Here is a 15,183-nt window from a genome sequence, read left to right as displayed (position 1 = left end):
GAGTCTGGATCCTGAGAAATTCCTGAACTGCAGCTGAACTTCCCTGAAATTCAGGGATACTGGGATCCAGGCTGCATCTCTGCTGAAAACCAAAGTGCAATGGACAAAAGTCGTTTCAGAGTCTGGATGGATAAAGACTAAAGACAACACTCACTGTGAGCAAGTCTGTACACCTGAAAGCACCACAAAACCACAGTCTTTATGCCTGAAGTTACTGCCCCGCACGTTTAGCTCCGTTTTCTGTGTATTTGTCCATCTGTGACGGAAGTGCATTCAATAATTCTTTCTTCAATAGCAAAGCAGTTGCCAGACATAAAATGGACTTGACAAAGCATTTCAGTTCTCTTACTGCGTGAACTGTTACACCTGATTTACACCAGCAAGAGTATTGCCAGCTTCGTTATGAAATTAGGAGCAGACTCTTTATTTCAGTTGTGTGTTTGACTTGGAACGGGTTAAAAAGCAACAGACCACGTTTGGGTTTAACCTGAAAAGTCCTGTGTCAGCTGCTAAGAACTTCTGTTCTACACACTCCTGGTTATTAATGAGATGTCAAACCAAGGTCCTGACCACTTGTGGTTTTTACAGACCTCTCAAGGTTTTCCCCTAGAGAGAAGCGTTAGGTTTGGTATCTCAGCCAAATCCAAATGGAATTCCTACCTAAATTCCCACTATGTGTTGTGAGTGAAAAGTAACCGTCACTCCTCTAAATGGCTACCTCAAACAGCTTCTCCCCTCCACTCACACACAAAACTACCTTCAGCGGTCACATCCATAATGAATTTAATGAATCTAATGGAACTTAGGAGCAAGTTCACGTGAGCAAGAGCTACTCTGGGTGAGGAAATGATGTGTCTGTAGCTGCGTTAGCTGTACTCTGACGTTACTCAGTGCCAGCCCTGGATGTACCAGGAGAGTTCTGTCTGTAGGGACACCACACAAAGGTAACTGAAGAGCACCACTAGAGCAGGTGTAGCAGGATGCATCTAACACACAAAACCACACCTGAGGTAGGACAATTTAAGAATGAGCTTTAAAAATCTTGCAGACAGCTCTGAGAAATGAGACCAAGCACTGAGTTATGTGGTGTGCGGAGTCGGGTGTATGAATCCAGCATTCTTTAACGTGGGCCACAAGGAATTGCTGGGCAGGATACCTTACTTCCTGCAGAGATTCCATTGAAGGTCAAATCCTGCTGACCTCCAGTCATCCCTGAAATTTCACTGGGGCGCTGAGTCAGCAATTTCCCCCAGGTTAGGATGCTGCCTTTGGAAGGGGCATCCACAGATTGCCAAGTTCAACACCCCCTGCTCTAAGCAGGTGAACTACAGCAGGTTACTCTGCACCATGTGTGATGGGGTTTTGACTGTCTTTAAGGATGGAGACTCCACAGCCTCTCTGTCCAGCTTTTCCCAGTGTTTGACCCAGTAAATAAGCTTTTTTCCCTTATATTTTAGTGGCATTTCCTCTATTTCAACTTGTACCCACTGCCTCTTGTCCTTTCACTGGGCACCAAGAGCCTGACTCCATCTTTCTTCCCTCTGCTCCGGTATCAAATGATAACTCCTGATCAGTGTCAACCCGATATAACCACCGGACAATCTACTACTACTGAACCCCTAAAATACTCCATCTTCTCTCTTAGTCCATCTGTGCCAGAGAAAAAACATCTCATGTGCTTGACAAGCACATCACACTGACAGCAACCCAGCAAAGATAAGACTGGGAAAAAGCCTTAAAAACAAAACCAAACCCAACGTTCTATTTCCATGGGCATATCAGATTTATCAGGAGATTCGAGACTCCCTGGTTTAGGTGGAGGTGTCACCATATGACTCTTGCACTGTGAATGTTGAAGGGAAGCTTTCTCCATTCCTGTTTGAAAAGGATTCCCAAGAGAAATGTGTCCCAAATTGCTTGCTTCATTAGAAGGAAAACACATCTACCTGTTCAACACTATGAATAAAAATCACTGCTCTCAGCTACTATTTCATTCCCTGCTCCTTCTGCTTTGATAAACCTACCAGGTGGCCACAGAGGTAAATGGAGCCTTAACTGTTACTGCACAGGGCCACAAATATTCCATCTTTCCTGTTATGTGCTGTAGAGGAATGAAATGGGACACTGCTGGTGTTTCCCTTTCCTGTGCAGGGCATCCTTGCACGAAACAGAACTGCTCACAGAAGCACCTTCAAGGCTCAAAGACATCAGTCTTCCACAGAGAACTGCTTCCAACCTTCCTTTAACTTGATAGGTTAGGTAAGGCTAGCTTCACTACCAGTTTACTTCTTCCCTTAGGGAATACAAATCGGGGTGCTTTGGTGTAAATGGCAACTGTCATTTACCCCAGAAATGGTGGCAGTTCTTAAGCACTGCACTTGCAGTATGTGTAAAATAGTCCCTTAGCTTATAGAAAATACAATCAGATCTAGAAGCAATACTTAACCCGAGCCTCAACCTCAAATAGATTCCAAGGAGAAGAGTTCACGCTGCAGAATTGGGAGTGGGTATCAAGCATTTATATCAAGGATTTGGTTTCATCCTCTCCTTAAACAGGACCTGCCTTCCCTGAACTCGCCAGCTCTTACTGCAGCCAAACCTTTGCCATGGATATTGTAAAGCAAAATATTTCAACACAGAAAGTGCAGCTTCCAAACAATGTCTATTTAATGAATGCCCACAAGCCTCCGAATGAGAACTGGCTTTCTTCTAGCACTCATGTACATATGACTACATCAGAATGAACCAGGACCAGTTTCTGCTTGCTTTTGCAATCAGAACATATTCTGCTTATATATATCTATCTCAGAATATATTCTGCAATACATATCCCATTAAGCCAAATTAATTCCAGAATAGACAAATTTAGTTGCACCAGATACATATCTGGCTCCTTCTGCAAAAGCAGAATGCAGCAGTTCTCAAGAGAGTAGAAGGAAGTGATTGATTATAAGCACCTCAAGAACTCAGCATTTAGACAACCTGTCCTGGCAGAGCCCTGCAACACACAACAGCAAATGAGCTGAAGACACGCTGCTTACAGCCCCCTAATGATAATTGTAAGTGCAGCAGCCAGCTTTTTTACAGAGGGCTCTTTCCCAGACTTGCCCAACCTTAACCAATTACTCTCACAACAGCATCGAACAGGATATTTACCATGTCAGCCCCATTGTTCTAACTTGCCCCCTCTGCCATGCCCCACTTTTTGACAGGTTTGTTCCCCCATTGCTATAATGACTGCCAGCACTAATGCTTGTGATCAAAGTCATGCTTTAGGGGTCACCTCCATTTGAAACAAGGGACATTTTTGTGTGAGCCGGGGGGAGAGGGACAGAGAGAAAGGGCTGTGTGATAGGGAAGACTCCCTTCTTTCTCAGTGTTGTAGTCTCCCATTGCATCCTGCTCGTAATCCTGCTTTTAATTCCCAAACCCCCTCTTCTAATCCCAGGCAAACGTTCGCCTTAAAGGATTCTGGGGGCTCTGATCAACTGACTGGATTTTTTCTGCAGCTTTCAGCCTTGGGTGATCCTCCTAAACATGTAACTGGAAGGATCCTACCCTGCAATTCACTCACAGCCTAGCAAGTCATCCGCTACAGGCACTGAGGTCTCCTACACACAGTCTTACACTTGCACACTGTCAGCACCATCTGAATCCTCTCCTAAAGAGCCACAGTCACCTTAAGCAGATCACCTGGCTACAGCCAAAAGGTCTCTCTGCTTTTCTATCCCCACAGCCTCTCTGGTGGAAGGTGCAGTGCAGGGAAACCTCAGGTGTGCCCAGATGTTTGTACTGTTGGATTTACCTAAGTTTGAAATAGCATTTCAAAAAGCAAAGGGAAGAGATACATTAATATCCCAGTATCATTATTATACTGATAATGCCTTTATTTAATGACTTCTTTCTGCACAGGCTACAGTTCACACACTGGAACTCCAAAAAGTCTTTACACTTAACCAGCTACTACAGAACTTGAGTCATGCATACTCTAAAATTAATTCCAATCATGAACTATGTATTCCAGTGTTTGCTCCAGGAAGCAAGAAAATCAGTCACAGAAAGGCAAAAGAGAGAACATTCCTCTTTAAAATCGAGTAGAATTTGGCAGGATTGCCTCAATCATTGTTAAAAAAGGAACCAGCATCACATTACTGCCAGAAAAGCAGTTCTGACAGCACATAAACACCTACCTTGGGATGCCCGTGCAGCTCCTCGCTGTTTGAGAGGGTGGCATTGAAGGGCTCCGTGTACTGATTAGGCTCTTTCTTCATCTTTCTCTCTCTCTTTGCTGCTGTAACTCTGAAGAGGCAGAACTGCTGACAAAGTAAAGTTGCCACAAATACCCAGGTGCACCCCTTCATTTTGGAAAGGGAGGGGCCAAGGCAGGAAGGGCACTCTCCAAGCACAAAAACCTGCACCACCAGGAATAGGAATAGACCCAGATTGCTCTCTAAAATACAGCTAAAAGGGCCAGGAGTATTAAAGATGATCCTCGGGGCTCTGCAGTGTCAAAGGAGCAGCACACGCGGATGCGCTGGTTGCTGGAGAGATCTCTGTTCAAGCAGGACACATGGAAATGGTATAGATAAACTTGTTTGAACAATCTGGATTCACTCGGAGAAAGAGGTAAGTCCATTCAGCCTCTCAAAGCTTACATAAATACAAGAGGCCCTGGAAAGTCCTGCCACCCACCTTGAAGTGGTGCTCCCCCCTCGCCCCCAGTGAGTCTTCAGACTCGTTTAAAATGCACTCAACTATGAAACCCAGAGAAGTCAAATTGCTCAGGGCAAGAGTTGGTCAGGCCGGAGCTGACAACACAAACTCATTAGGGGGTTGTTAGGTTGTTCCTCTTCACCAGGAGATTTCACTTGCTGTCATTTGAAGCATTGTTCAAAGCAGGCTTGCAGTCCTTCCATCCGTTCTCTCCTGGATGGCACTTCCCTTTCCTCAGTGACAAGTCCTCATCCTTCCCTTCCAAGACGCTGAGGAACTGTAATCCGAGGTTGCTACAGCCACTGCTCTTCTGAGGAAGCTGAAAGCATCACAGCCAAGTGCTCAGCCTGCTAAGGAGAAAATAAATGTCTTGTGTCATTTAAGTTAAAACAGGGAGAAGCAAAGAATCTGGGGATGTACCCAGGTCCATGAGGAACAGGTAAAGTTTTCCCAAGTCAAGCTTCTCTCCCTCTTCAGCTGGGTTTGTCCTCACTTTTCCTTAAGGAGCAGCAAGCCCCGATGCCACACGCAGCTGTCAGGATGTCGAACCTTGTGTCTGTCTCATCTCCATCTCCCCTCACACCAGGGAAGGTTTCAGGTACCTCTCATTGTAGATCACATCTGATTGTCCTTGCTGCTCCTTTCCCTGGCTGCACACTGGCAAAAAACCCTCCTTTACCTCAGCAAATAAGTCCTGCTTTCCTGAATGAGTTTCCATCAACTTCAAGAAAGGGAAAAAAAAAAACCAAGGGAAAAAAAAAGGAGGAGGGATCACATTCTAATGAGCTGTCAAGCCTATTCTCTTCACATTCCTATTAGACTCACTGATAAGTGGAGCTGGCCTGTGTGCCAGGCAGATTTAAATCAGTGCCCACTCCCTGCTCCCTCCCCTCAGCCCTGTTCTGTACCTCCCCTTCATTATCGCAGAGAAATCACCATTTTTCTGGGAAGTTTGTAAAACTCTACGTGAGCGTGTGGTAGAGCTAAAAATATGTGGCTTGGAATCTGCTCGCAGCATCGCACCGCACATGGCCACATCACTACTCCTGCTTTACACTCCACTTAGCTGTGTCCCACACAGCACGCTCGTTAGATGCTGGCTGATTTCTTTAGGGTGCTGATTTCTTTAGAGGAGGGTGGGCTCTCTATTAAATATAACAGAAACCCAAAGGTTATACATCTCCTACAAGCATTTTAGAAGGGAGATCTTGAAACATTTGGACAGGCTGCAGATCTTTGTCAGTTCCCCACCACCTGCAACAAACATTCCTCTTCTTTCTACAAAGACAGAACGTGATGCAAAAATGTCTCTGAGGTTGGACCACGAGGAAGTCCAAGAATGATAAAAGGTGGAAGCTCACATAGTTTGAAGTCCCTTATGCAGCCAGAAAGCAACAGATTTGCTTTAACAATCCCTTCACCTCTCTAATCCAAGCTGTAATGCCAGGACAGTTCTTCATTGGAGCAACAGCTCTATTATCTACAAGCTCAGGGAAACTGAGGCATGAATAACCCAAGCACAAAATGAAGTAGAATAATACAGTCTGGGTTTTGTCTTACAGCATCCTTTGGGAGAAATGGCCTTTGGGAAAGAGAAGAGAGAGTAAGGAGGGAAGTTACACAGACCCTAAGTAGTTAACAGCATATCACCCCTCCCCCAACCAGCTCACATTCCATCAAAACTACGTGGCAGACTTTATTTGTTAATAATATTTAACTTTCTTTGGCGCCTTCTCGTACTTAAGCCTCTTTTTTTCAGGTTAGTTGTAGACAAGCCATGAATTTGTAAAAGTGCACTTGATGACACATTAATAGGACAATCTGTCATATTGCAGCTAAACAGCTTGACAGATCCACACACCATGGCAAGAAATGACATTCAAGGCTGGAATGGGGCAATCGCTCTCTTGGGCTGCTGGTCTGCAACATCTCCTCTCCCGTTCCAAGAGCCAAATCCCAAGACTTAGATCCTCACACTTGAGGGAAATGAATCCAAACTACGTTTCAAAGCACAAGGCAAAGTTACTTGTTGGCCCAGCAGGGTAAAGTGACTGTGTCTGACTCCCAGCTGCCTAGATTGCTCTCTGTTGGGCTGAAACAAGAGCCAGCACAGTTGTTACCTCTCCTCCAAGCTTCAGTTCAGCATTTGTACTATCTGTAGATAACTCCACACTTTGCTGCTGCTGTTCTCACATCCAAGTTGCAGCAGTTCCAAAGCACCCGATTCTTGCTAATCCAGGAATAACATTCCACCCATCCACTCCAGTTTACAACTAGAAACAGGAATGGGCCAACGTTGTACTTCCCAGCACAGCAAACCAAGATCTCAAGTGACTGAAAACACACACAGTTTCTTCTCCGAGCTCAGCACCATCGCAGCAATAATGGGAATAGTTAAGACTGTAACAATATCAGTTCTGCATAAGGAAAGATTTGACATAGGGAAGGTATTATAAAAAGCCACATTTATGTTTCAAAACTGGACCCAAGAAGCCAACTACAGTGTTTGCAAACACTCCAAGTTTAATAGTCAGGCAACAAACTTGTGACTTGATCTGCCAATCTCTACTTACGCAATTCCCCTTTTACTCAAGATAAACCTTACCTAAGCTAAGGATAATATCCAAAGGGGAAAAGGTCAAAAGCTAGGATTTTCCCAGAGTTGCCCATTAGTAGATATATTGAACAACTCCTAAGCCTTGGTACATACAGTGATTTTTAAGCCAATACAGTAGAAAGCACATTATCATTCACTGACACACACACTCCCACTTATGGCAAATAAAGGTTTAGAGCATTCCCATGATAAATCCCTTTGGGTTTGGTGTGAAGTCTCCCAGCCCAAACTCAAGCTGTTCATCAGGTTAATACACACACAAGCTGTTAGAACAGACCTAACCACTCCAGCAGACATAAGAGCAGCTTTGGGAAGCCAGAACAAGAGCTTAGGGCCACTCCAGCTGCCTTCTGCACCCCACGGCCCGGTTCCCCCCATTCCCCACCCGTCCCAGCCACCAGCGCCCGCGGGACCGCTCCGCCACCTGGTGGCAAATCGATGGAATCACCCAGATGTTTGGAAACGTTATGGGGGAACATCGTCAGGTTTCTCTTGCAACAGGCTCTTTGGACTAACAAGGGGTGAAACAACGTTGTTGGGGGCACAGACAATAACAGGTTCCTGGTAAATCCCAGCCAAACATCCTCAGTTGTCGCCCAGAAAAGCCTTTTCAATAAGACGTGAATGATTTAAGGTTGTTTTCAATAGCTTCCCTTTTGTTTGTGCACGGGGGTAGGTTATTTTTCCACTGAAAATATGGTATTTCTGCCTTGAAAAGTAAGACCTGACCTTTGCCAGGCAGCAAAAGCATCATCATGTGCATTATTAGTCCTCCTGTTGCAGTTCTGCCATAGCTTTTGTTTTCTAGTCCATATATACATATCCCCTTGATTTCTTCCCAATGATTCCTTTCCCAAAAACAGTCTCACAGAAAGTACAAATTTGATCATGAATGTTTATTATGAACAAACAGCTTTACAATGCAGTCATTTCTACTCCTCAGTACATGCTTGAAGGAAGGGAACTCCCGTGACCTTGAAACTTTAGGGGGGTGAAAAGATCTGACTACACATAAATCCAGGTTTTTAAAGGTGACCATTGAAATGCTTCTGATTCAAGCTGCAAAACCTCCCCCCCACCCCTGTGTAACAAGCTTACAGAAATTGCAGCACAAAAATAAAGGGCCAGACATTTGTTCAATATCATATATTGAGGGACAGCTTTTAGTTGTACCACATTAAGTAATGCACTGCTTCAGGGCATGGTGATAGTTTTTGCATGGCAAAGAATGGTTTCCTCCACCTAATGACTTTGGTAACAACAAGATCAGATACTGCATACTATTACGAACGTAAAAAACAAACCAACCAGTAAAACTTACACAGAAGGGAATAAATCTTCTGTTACCAAAGGCAAGGAGCAAGCAGATGTATGAGGAAGGGTTCACTCAGCTACTCCTCCTAGCTTTCAAGAAATGGCACCTGAAGTGATTGTCAAGTCTTGGTCTGAACCCAGGGTACTGAAGAGAAACTGCAACTGGAAGTTCTGGGGTTTAAATACAACCAATCCTCAAAACAAATGCAGCATGTTCAGGGTTTAAATGAAGCTTTTTTGTTTCCAGTGGTGGCACTTGCTAAAAGCAGGAGACCCACCTTCAAATGCTTGGCTGCGGCTTAAGGCCAACTTCTTGCCACATACTAAAATGCCTTTTATTTAACACCTCCAGGCTTTGCTAGTTCTTCTACCTTGGTTAGGCAAATGCAAACTATCAGAAGATGCAAACACACCATGGCCAAGGTCTCCTTGCCTTTGTCTTCATGTATGTGGACAAAAGACCTTCCATAAGGTAAGAAGATAAACGTAGATAACCAATTCTAAGCTTCTGCCTGTAGGCAATGTCCATGGGTAATAAAAGGCATTGCAAGAACACAAACATGTTTGAATGACACTACAACCTATGAGGCTCAACAGCCCCAGCTACAGGTCCATGTGCTTTGAAAGAGGAGATCTACCAGCCTGACAAGCCATCCCAAAAATCCTCTCACTGCAGGAGAGACAGGACACCCCCAGACTGACAGAACACAATTGTTTCTAGATAGATCCAACTGGTGCTTCTCTTTCCACAAGAGCTGATGAAGCACGTAGAAGAGGTAAATTAAAAAATAGTTATAAATAAGATCTGGTAAAACAACAAAATTAAAAAAAAAAAAGAATCATCAAAGATTTATAAACACATTTTAACATCCAGCCTTTTCCACATCCCTTCCCCACCTCCTTCCCTTCCTTACCTCAACAGGAACTGCTTTAAGATTTCTTTAGTACAGAGCTGTTCTGCTAGTCCTGATCATTCCTACCTAATGCAGAGAATTGGTCACATTTATTGATGCTCTAAGCTGCATGGCTCATGGGTTAACAAGACAGTTTTGCTTACAATTCAAGATACCAGGAAGCAGAGAGAGAACAAATCTGAAAGGGAAAATAAAAGAGTTTTGAAAACATTCTTAGATAGATGAGGTAATATTTATTTGGGCTCTTCAGAATAGATAAGACTAGCCAGTGAGATGCAGAGCTTCTTGCCCTGCCATCACCTTTGACAGGTTGTTGTCCCATTGACAGTGTTCTCCCCCAGATGATGAGGCATCACTGTCAATTATGAAAGGCACAGTACGTTTGCCTCTGATTAAACAAAATATTTGGATAAAATTAAGGAGGGTGGGGGGAAACCAAGCAAAATGAGCTTAAAAAGTAGCTTCAGGCAGACTTTTGAACTACTGTAGGAGCTTTAGTGTTTATCCACGAATAATCCCATGAACAAACATCAGAATTTCAGTCATCTAAAGGGGAAGAGTAAAGAACTCACACCTAAAAGCAGAATCTCAGATGAATTAGAAAGGTTTGGGCTTTTGGTGGTGGGGTTAAGAGTTTATGCAAGTCTTCAAGTAAGCAAGTGGAACTAACTTTAAGGGTTTACTTCAGCTAGTGACACTTCAGATTAATTCAGCTGACTCTGAAGAAGCTGGTTTGTTATTCACTCATTTGTCTTTCAATCTTCACAAGGGCTTGGGTTACTCCATTCACCAGAGCCCAAGAAATGCAGAGAAGTTGTGCTGAATACACCATCAACTCTCCAGGGGTGTGTGCAGTTTTATTATTCTTTTCACCAGTGGCACCTTGTGATCAAACTTAAGTATTACAGCTTCAAATGTAACATCTCCCAGATGGAAATCTGTCAGTGAACAAATCCCAGAACAACACTGCATATGGGTATCCCCATTAAAGACCAATTCAAACGCCTGAAGGCCAACAACTGCACTTCTTGTAGCCCAAATAAAACCTTCAGTGACACTGTGACAATTTAGACAACACATTTAACACCCACGGTGTTACTGTCCCACTCATCTGATCACTACTGACTAGGTACAAAATGATGGTCATTCTATTTTAGAAAACAAACCAGCAATCTTCTGTAGCATCGATGTTCACATGAACCCAACCCTTACCAAGTCCACATGGAATCTCTACTCGGATCATGTCAAGCCCTGTACACTCTCCCCTAAGGAAAATAAAAGACGATATGCTTAAGTTGTGACATCTTAAAAACTGCTCCATGAAGTAAAAAGCTTCATTTGCTTCAGATTTTCAAATTTCAAAGAACAGATGGAGAACTGCTATAAAAATCAAAGCACTAGAAATGGTCGTGTCTCATCAATAATGCTTTGACTTGTTTGCGAGCCACTACTAGACAGTAGCGAGGACAAGAGGAACTGTGAGCAGAACTTCTTTTAGTTTTCTGACTAATCAAAGCTACTCCATTTCCCAAACATAACCCATGAGCCAACCAATGTTTTACCTGCAATGTGGTAAAACAAGTATTTCCCCCAGTGTCAGAGTCAGATGCCCAAAGAGTCCCACTCATTCTGCAACTACCACTAATTTGGTCTTGGATTTCTTTTATTATCCTCATTCTTGGGCTATGCTTCTCAGTACATACTTGACTGTGTAGGCAAAGGCTGCAAAACCAACTATAACAAACAAGTTCGCCAAAGCTCCACCTAAAAGTCCATGGTTACGATTGGCCTGTTGGAGACCTGGATGATTGGCAGGTGCCAATGGTACATGCCCATTCAGAAGGGGTATTCCATTCTGCCCGTAGTGTGCTTCCCCATCAGGGACAACATCTGGTAAAGGGAGGGAGGGAGGTCTGTTACTGAGCTCTTCTTGTGCTTTCTGTTTTTGTTTGATCTCCTGGAGAAAGAAGAAAGAGACCTTGAATAGCTGGAAGTGAAAGTGGTGAAGCTATTGGGTGCTTTAAGAAGATTTCAGAGCCCAAGTTCTCACTTAAATCTAGGAAAAGGCTATGGTACATTTCACACTGTAGGTCTTTTAAACAAAATCGACTGCATTACATACATCTGGACCGTCTCTCCAACTTCCTCCAGAGTTACCTACTTAGTGACACTAAAAATCACTTGGCCAGTACTCCTACAGTGTTAGTGCTGTGCAGGGAAGTTATATACCCTAAAAAGATATCCCCCATTCTCAGAAGTTAAGCAGGAAGAACTACAGGAAACCAAATTATTGCATGGATGAACTCCCTTACCTCCACCACTTCAGGGAAGAGCTCACAGAAGACTTTATCTTTTAAATTAAATGCTAAGCTCTGTGCAGCAAGCTGTCTTTTCTGTGGAGGAAACAAAAATCATCAGCACTTGCATGTAAACAAAGTTAATATACTGTTATCCACTACAACAGACATTTATACAAGTTATGTTCTCATCTCTTCATCTTACAGGGTTAGTGTTCTGTACTAGTCCGCAGCAGGCAACACATTCATTTCTGGATACCAAAATGCCAGCTGCTGCTGGAGTTTTAACTTTGTCCTAAGCTGACAAAAGGCACATCACAGGTCCTGGAGCTTACCGTGAACTCTGACGTCTCTATGCTGCCCAGTGTGGGGCCCTTTTCCACCATAAAACTAAGAAGGCCCGTCAAGATTGTTGAGACTGACCAAGCTGGATTCCATGTATCCGGGTGGAAATCAGTGATTGAAAGACACAACCTTCAAAAGGATGAGACAGGCAGTGTGGTTTATTTTTTGCCATTAAAATTATTACACGTTATACATATTGCTAAGGTGGTGTTAATTGCTTAAGTGTTAGAAGAAAATCCTTACCTTGTGTTACACTTAAACCTTCCATTAGGTGTAATCATATAAATACTAGGAGGTTTAAAAGGAAATTCTCTGGGGAATATTAGTTTCCCATGATAATAGCCACCTGCATTACATAGAGAGATGAATTACTTATTTTGCATGAAGATGAAGTCCTAAGCTGCTACTCAAAATGGGCCAAATAAAACCCTTTGTCTCCTTTCCCCCACACACACACTACAGAGATCAATGTCATCATCTTGTGCCTCTCAAACACAGGAGTAACAATAATCCACATCTGCAGAAGATTTACTTTGGAGCAATCCTCTCACATGCATATTACAAACTACTTTCTGTTGTCAAGTCTGTAACACATTGAAGGAAAAGCAGCCAAAGTGTATTCAACACAATACAAATGGGTTCATTTCCCGGAAACACAGCTAACTGCAAATAACAATCCTATGAGGAATCTGATTTCAAAAAGCATTTTGTGAGAGGCTCCAGAGGACATTGTGAAATATGCGACTACAACAAATTAAGAAGGTTTTTACATTCCTCACTTTCTCCAGAGAAATTCATAAAGAGAATGTGTCTTAGTTCACTGAGAACATTTATGCAGAAACAAAATGGAACTCTTTTAAACTATCTTTTGACTGTCACATAGTATCTAAAGTGAGTTATCTGCTCCAAGACCTTTAGCAATTACTTAATAGGAAGTTATCTGTCCTCAGCTTAACTTAAACGTGGTTTTGTTAGAACCTTTGGTAACAGATACCCCACTAATAGACAGCAGCACCACTACCTCTTTTCCACAGCTTTGAAACTGCACTAATAGTTTTTAGAGCTCTTTACAGCAGTTATGTTTTGCCATGGGATTACTCAGGCATGCCAATCACAACCAAACACATACACACTTCTGCTACATGCAAACTTTTACCTTCATAGGGAGTCATCTCAGGTCCTCGTACAACATAGTGCCTAAGACAAAGACAACATTTAAGCAGCATTGAAACCATCACACAACCAGCCAATTTCTCTCTTAAAATCAAGTTCAATATCACTTCCAGTTTCATACTCCAGCTCCCAAACCCCAGATTCCCATTCAATCTGCAGGAGCGAGGGAGCCAGACTTGATGACCTGGAAAATCTTGTTCTCTCCACAATAGAGAACATTTTAATTCTTACCATTCAAGGATATTAGAAGGGAGGGGCTCTGCACAGATGTAAGGCACTGGATCCTTCTTAATTCGAAGGTAGTCTTGTTTAAGTCTCTGTGTTGCTGTTGTTGGTGCTCTCTTATTACTGTTGTTGCTCATCTAGTTGTTAAGAAATATATATAAAGACAACCTCAATACAGTCTTAATAGATACAGGGCTATTATGCCTCATTGAACACAGCTCCAGATACTTGCAAAAGCTGCTTTACAGAGTGTTGATTTTAATATAAGTTACCATAACTTCTGAGTGGCAAGAATCATGCAAAATCCTAACCAGGACACCAACCAACACGCTCCCAGGAGACTCTGGTGTGGCCAAAATGGGAGAATACTCCTTCCAGAACAGCACTGCTTAAATACCAGGAAATACGCTGCCCTATAGAACCCACTTGAACTCTTTAGTAAGCAGCCCTGTGTTTAGGCTGAACACACATCATTATGACAGTTTTAAAGTGCTTGGTCTTTCTGAGTAATTAATTTCCCTATTCCATGTTAATATCTACTATATACTTTTGCCCACGTTTCAAATTCGTTTGTTGTCTCTCCACATCCATTATTTGAAATAAATAACAAAGGAAAACCCACAATAACCTCATTCCTGCCTTGGAGGGGAAGGATTTTACATTAAACCTGCTGCCTGCTTAAGAGTCAGTTGAATTCACAGAAGGGAACTTCTGAGCCAGATTATTCTCTTCCAGAGAAACAAAGACCTCGTCCAAAACGAGACAAGTCCGTGTGAAGAAAGGAAATTCCATGCTGCTTACCAGACAAAGCAAGCATTAGCCTTTACAATGCACTTACAGAACACACACCAATTAGCAACTGCTGTTTAACTCACTTTCCCCCGAGAAACTTAGCAAATTACTATGGAAATTCAGGCACGAACAAAAAGGACATTTTACAAACAGCCTGCACAAAGGGATAAGTTACTGCTTACAATGAGAGCAGCACTGGACACAAGGAGTATGTTAAGTGACCGGGACGCTAGACAAGTAGTGTTTATTAAAGAAATAATAGTTAAATCATGAGTAACAGTTTTATGGGGTCAAATATTCACACCCTACTCAACATTAATGCGTTTAGTCTGGCTTTGGTCAGAATTACTGTAAATAATTGTATTCGTAGAATACACACAGTATTTTTTCTTAAATACACACGGTTTTAAGCCGTCTCTTGAAATCGCAAAATTAAGGATTTTTCTCTAACGAAGCGTGATTGACTTTTAAAACAGGTTCAATCACATAGCTTTAATTTAACACAATTATTTGCTCTTAACAGCGCCCTTCTCCAGGCACCGGAAAACAGAGCACTTTGTACAGTTCTTGGGATTTTAGCACCCTCAAAGCCGTATCTGAAAGACCATTCGTGTCTTAAAACACAGTCACCAAGCGGCAGCATTTGCAGAAGCCACGACCACACAGCCATTTCCCACCTCGACAGCCCAGTCCACCAGAAGCGAACAAGGAAGCACCTCGCCCGCCTTCAGGCCGCCAAGCACCGGGTGGATCACGGAGCCAACGCAAGGGCACCGACCCCCGAACGGGAGCC

General features: G+C 43.0%; 2 protein-coding genes across 2 annotated transcripts in view; both read right to left on the bottom strand.

The window, feature by feature from the left end:
• The window catches only part of FAM132A (family with sequence similarity 132, member A), a 17,094-nt gene extending 12,733 nt beyond the window's left edge, over positions 1-4,361 (bottom strand). Inside the window, exon 1 of the mRNA XM_010011670.1 lies at positions 4,191-4,361. Within this exon, the coding sequence (XP_010009972.1) occupies positions 4,191-4,361 (171 nt within the window). The remainder of the gene's footprint in view (positions 1-4,190) is intronic.
• Positions 4,362-11,131: 6,770 nt separating this feature from the next.
• Positions 11,132-13,735, bottom strand: UBE2J2 (ubiquitin-conjugating enzyme E2, J2). The gene is made up of 6 exons (XM_010011659.1): positions 13,605-13,735; positions 13,357-13,397; positions 12,444-12,546; positions 12,191-12,329; positions 11,871-11,951; positions 11,132-11,515 (listed from the first exon to the last, which is right to left on the bottom strand). Exons 1-6 carry the CDS (start codon positions 13,733-13,735, stop codon positions 11,231-11,233), a joined length of 780 nt encoding a protein of 259 aa, XP_010009961.1. The 3' UTR covers positions 11,132-11,230.
• Between the last annotated feature and the right edge of the window lie 1,448 nt (positions 13,736-15,183).

This window comes from Nestor notabilis, unplaced genomic scaffold, assembly GCF_000696875.1.
Source record: "Nestor notabilis isolate BGI_N333 unplaced genomic scaffold, ASM69687v1 scaffold14620, whole genome shotgun sequence".
Lineage (NCBI taxonomy): Eukaryota > Metazoa > Chordata > Aves > Psittaciformes > Psittacidae > Nestor > Nestor notabilis.
The sequence above is the reverse complement of the archived record's forward strand: the minus strand, read 5'-3'. Positions and strand labels throughout refer to the sequence as shown.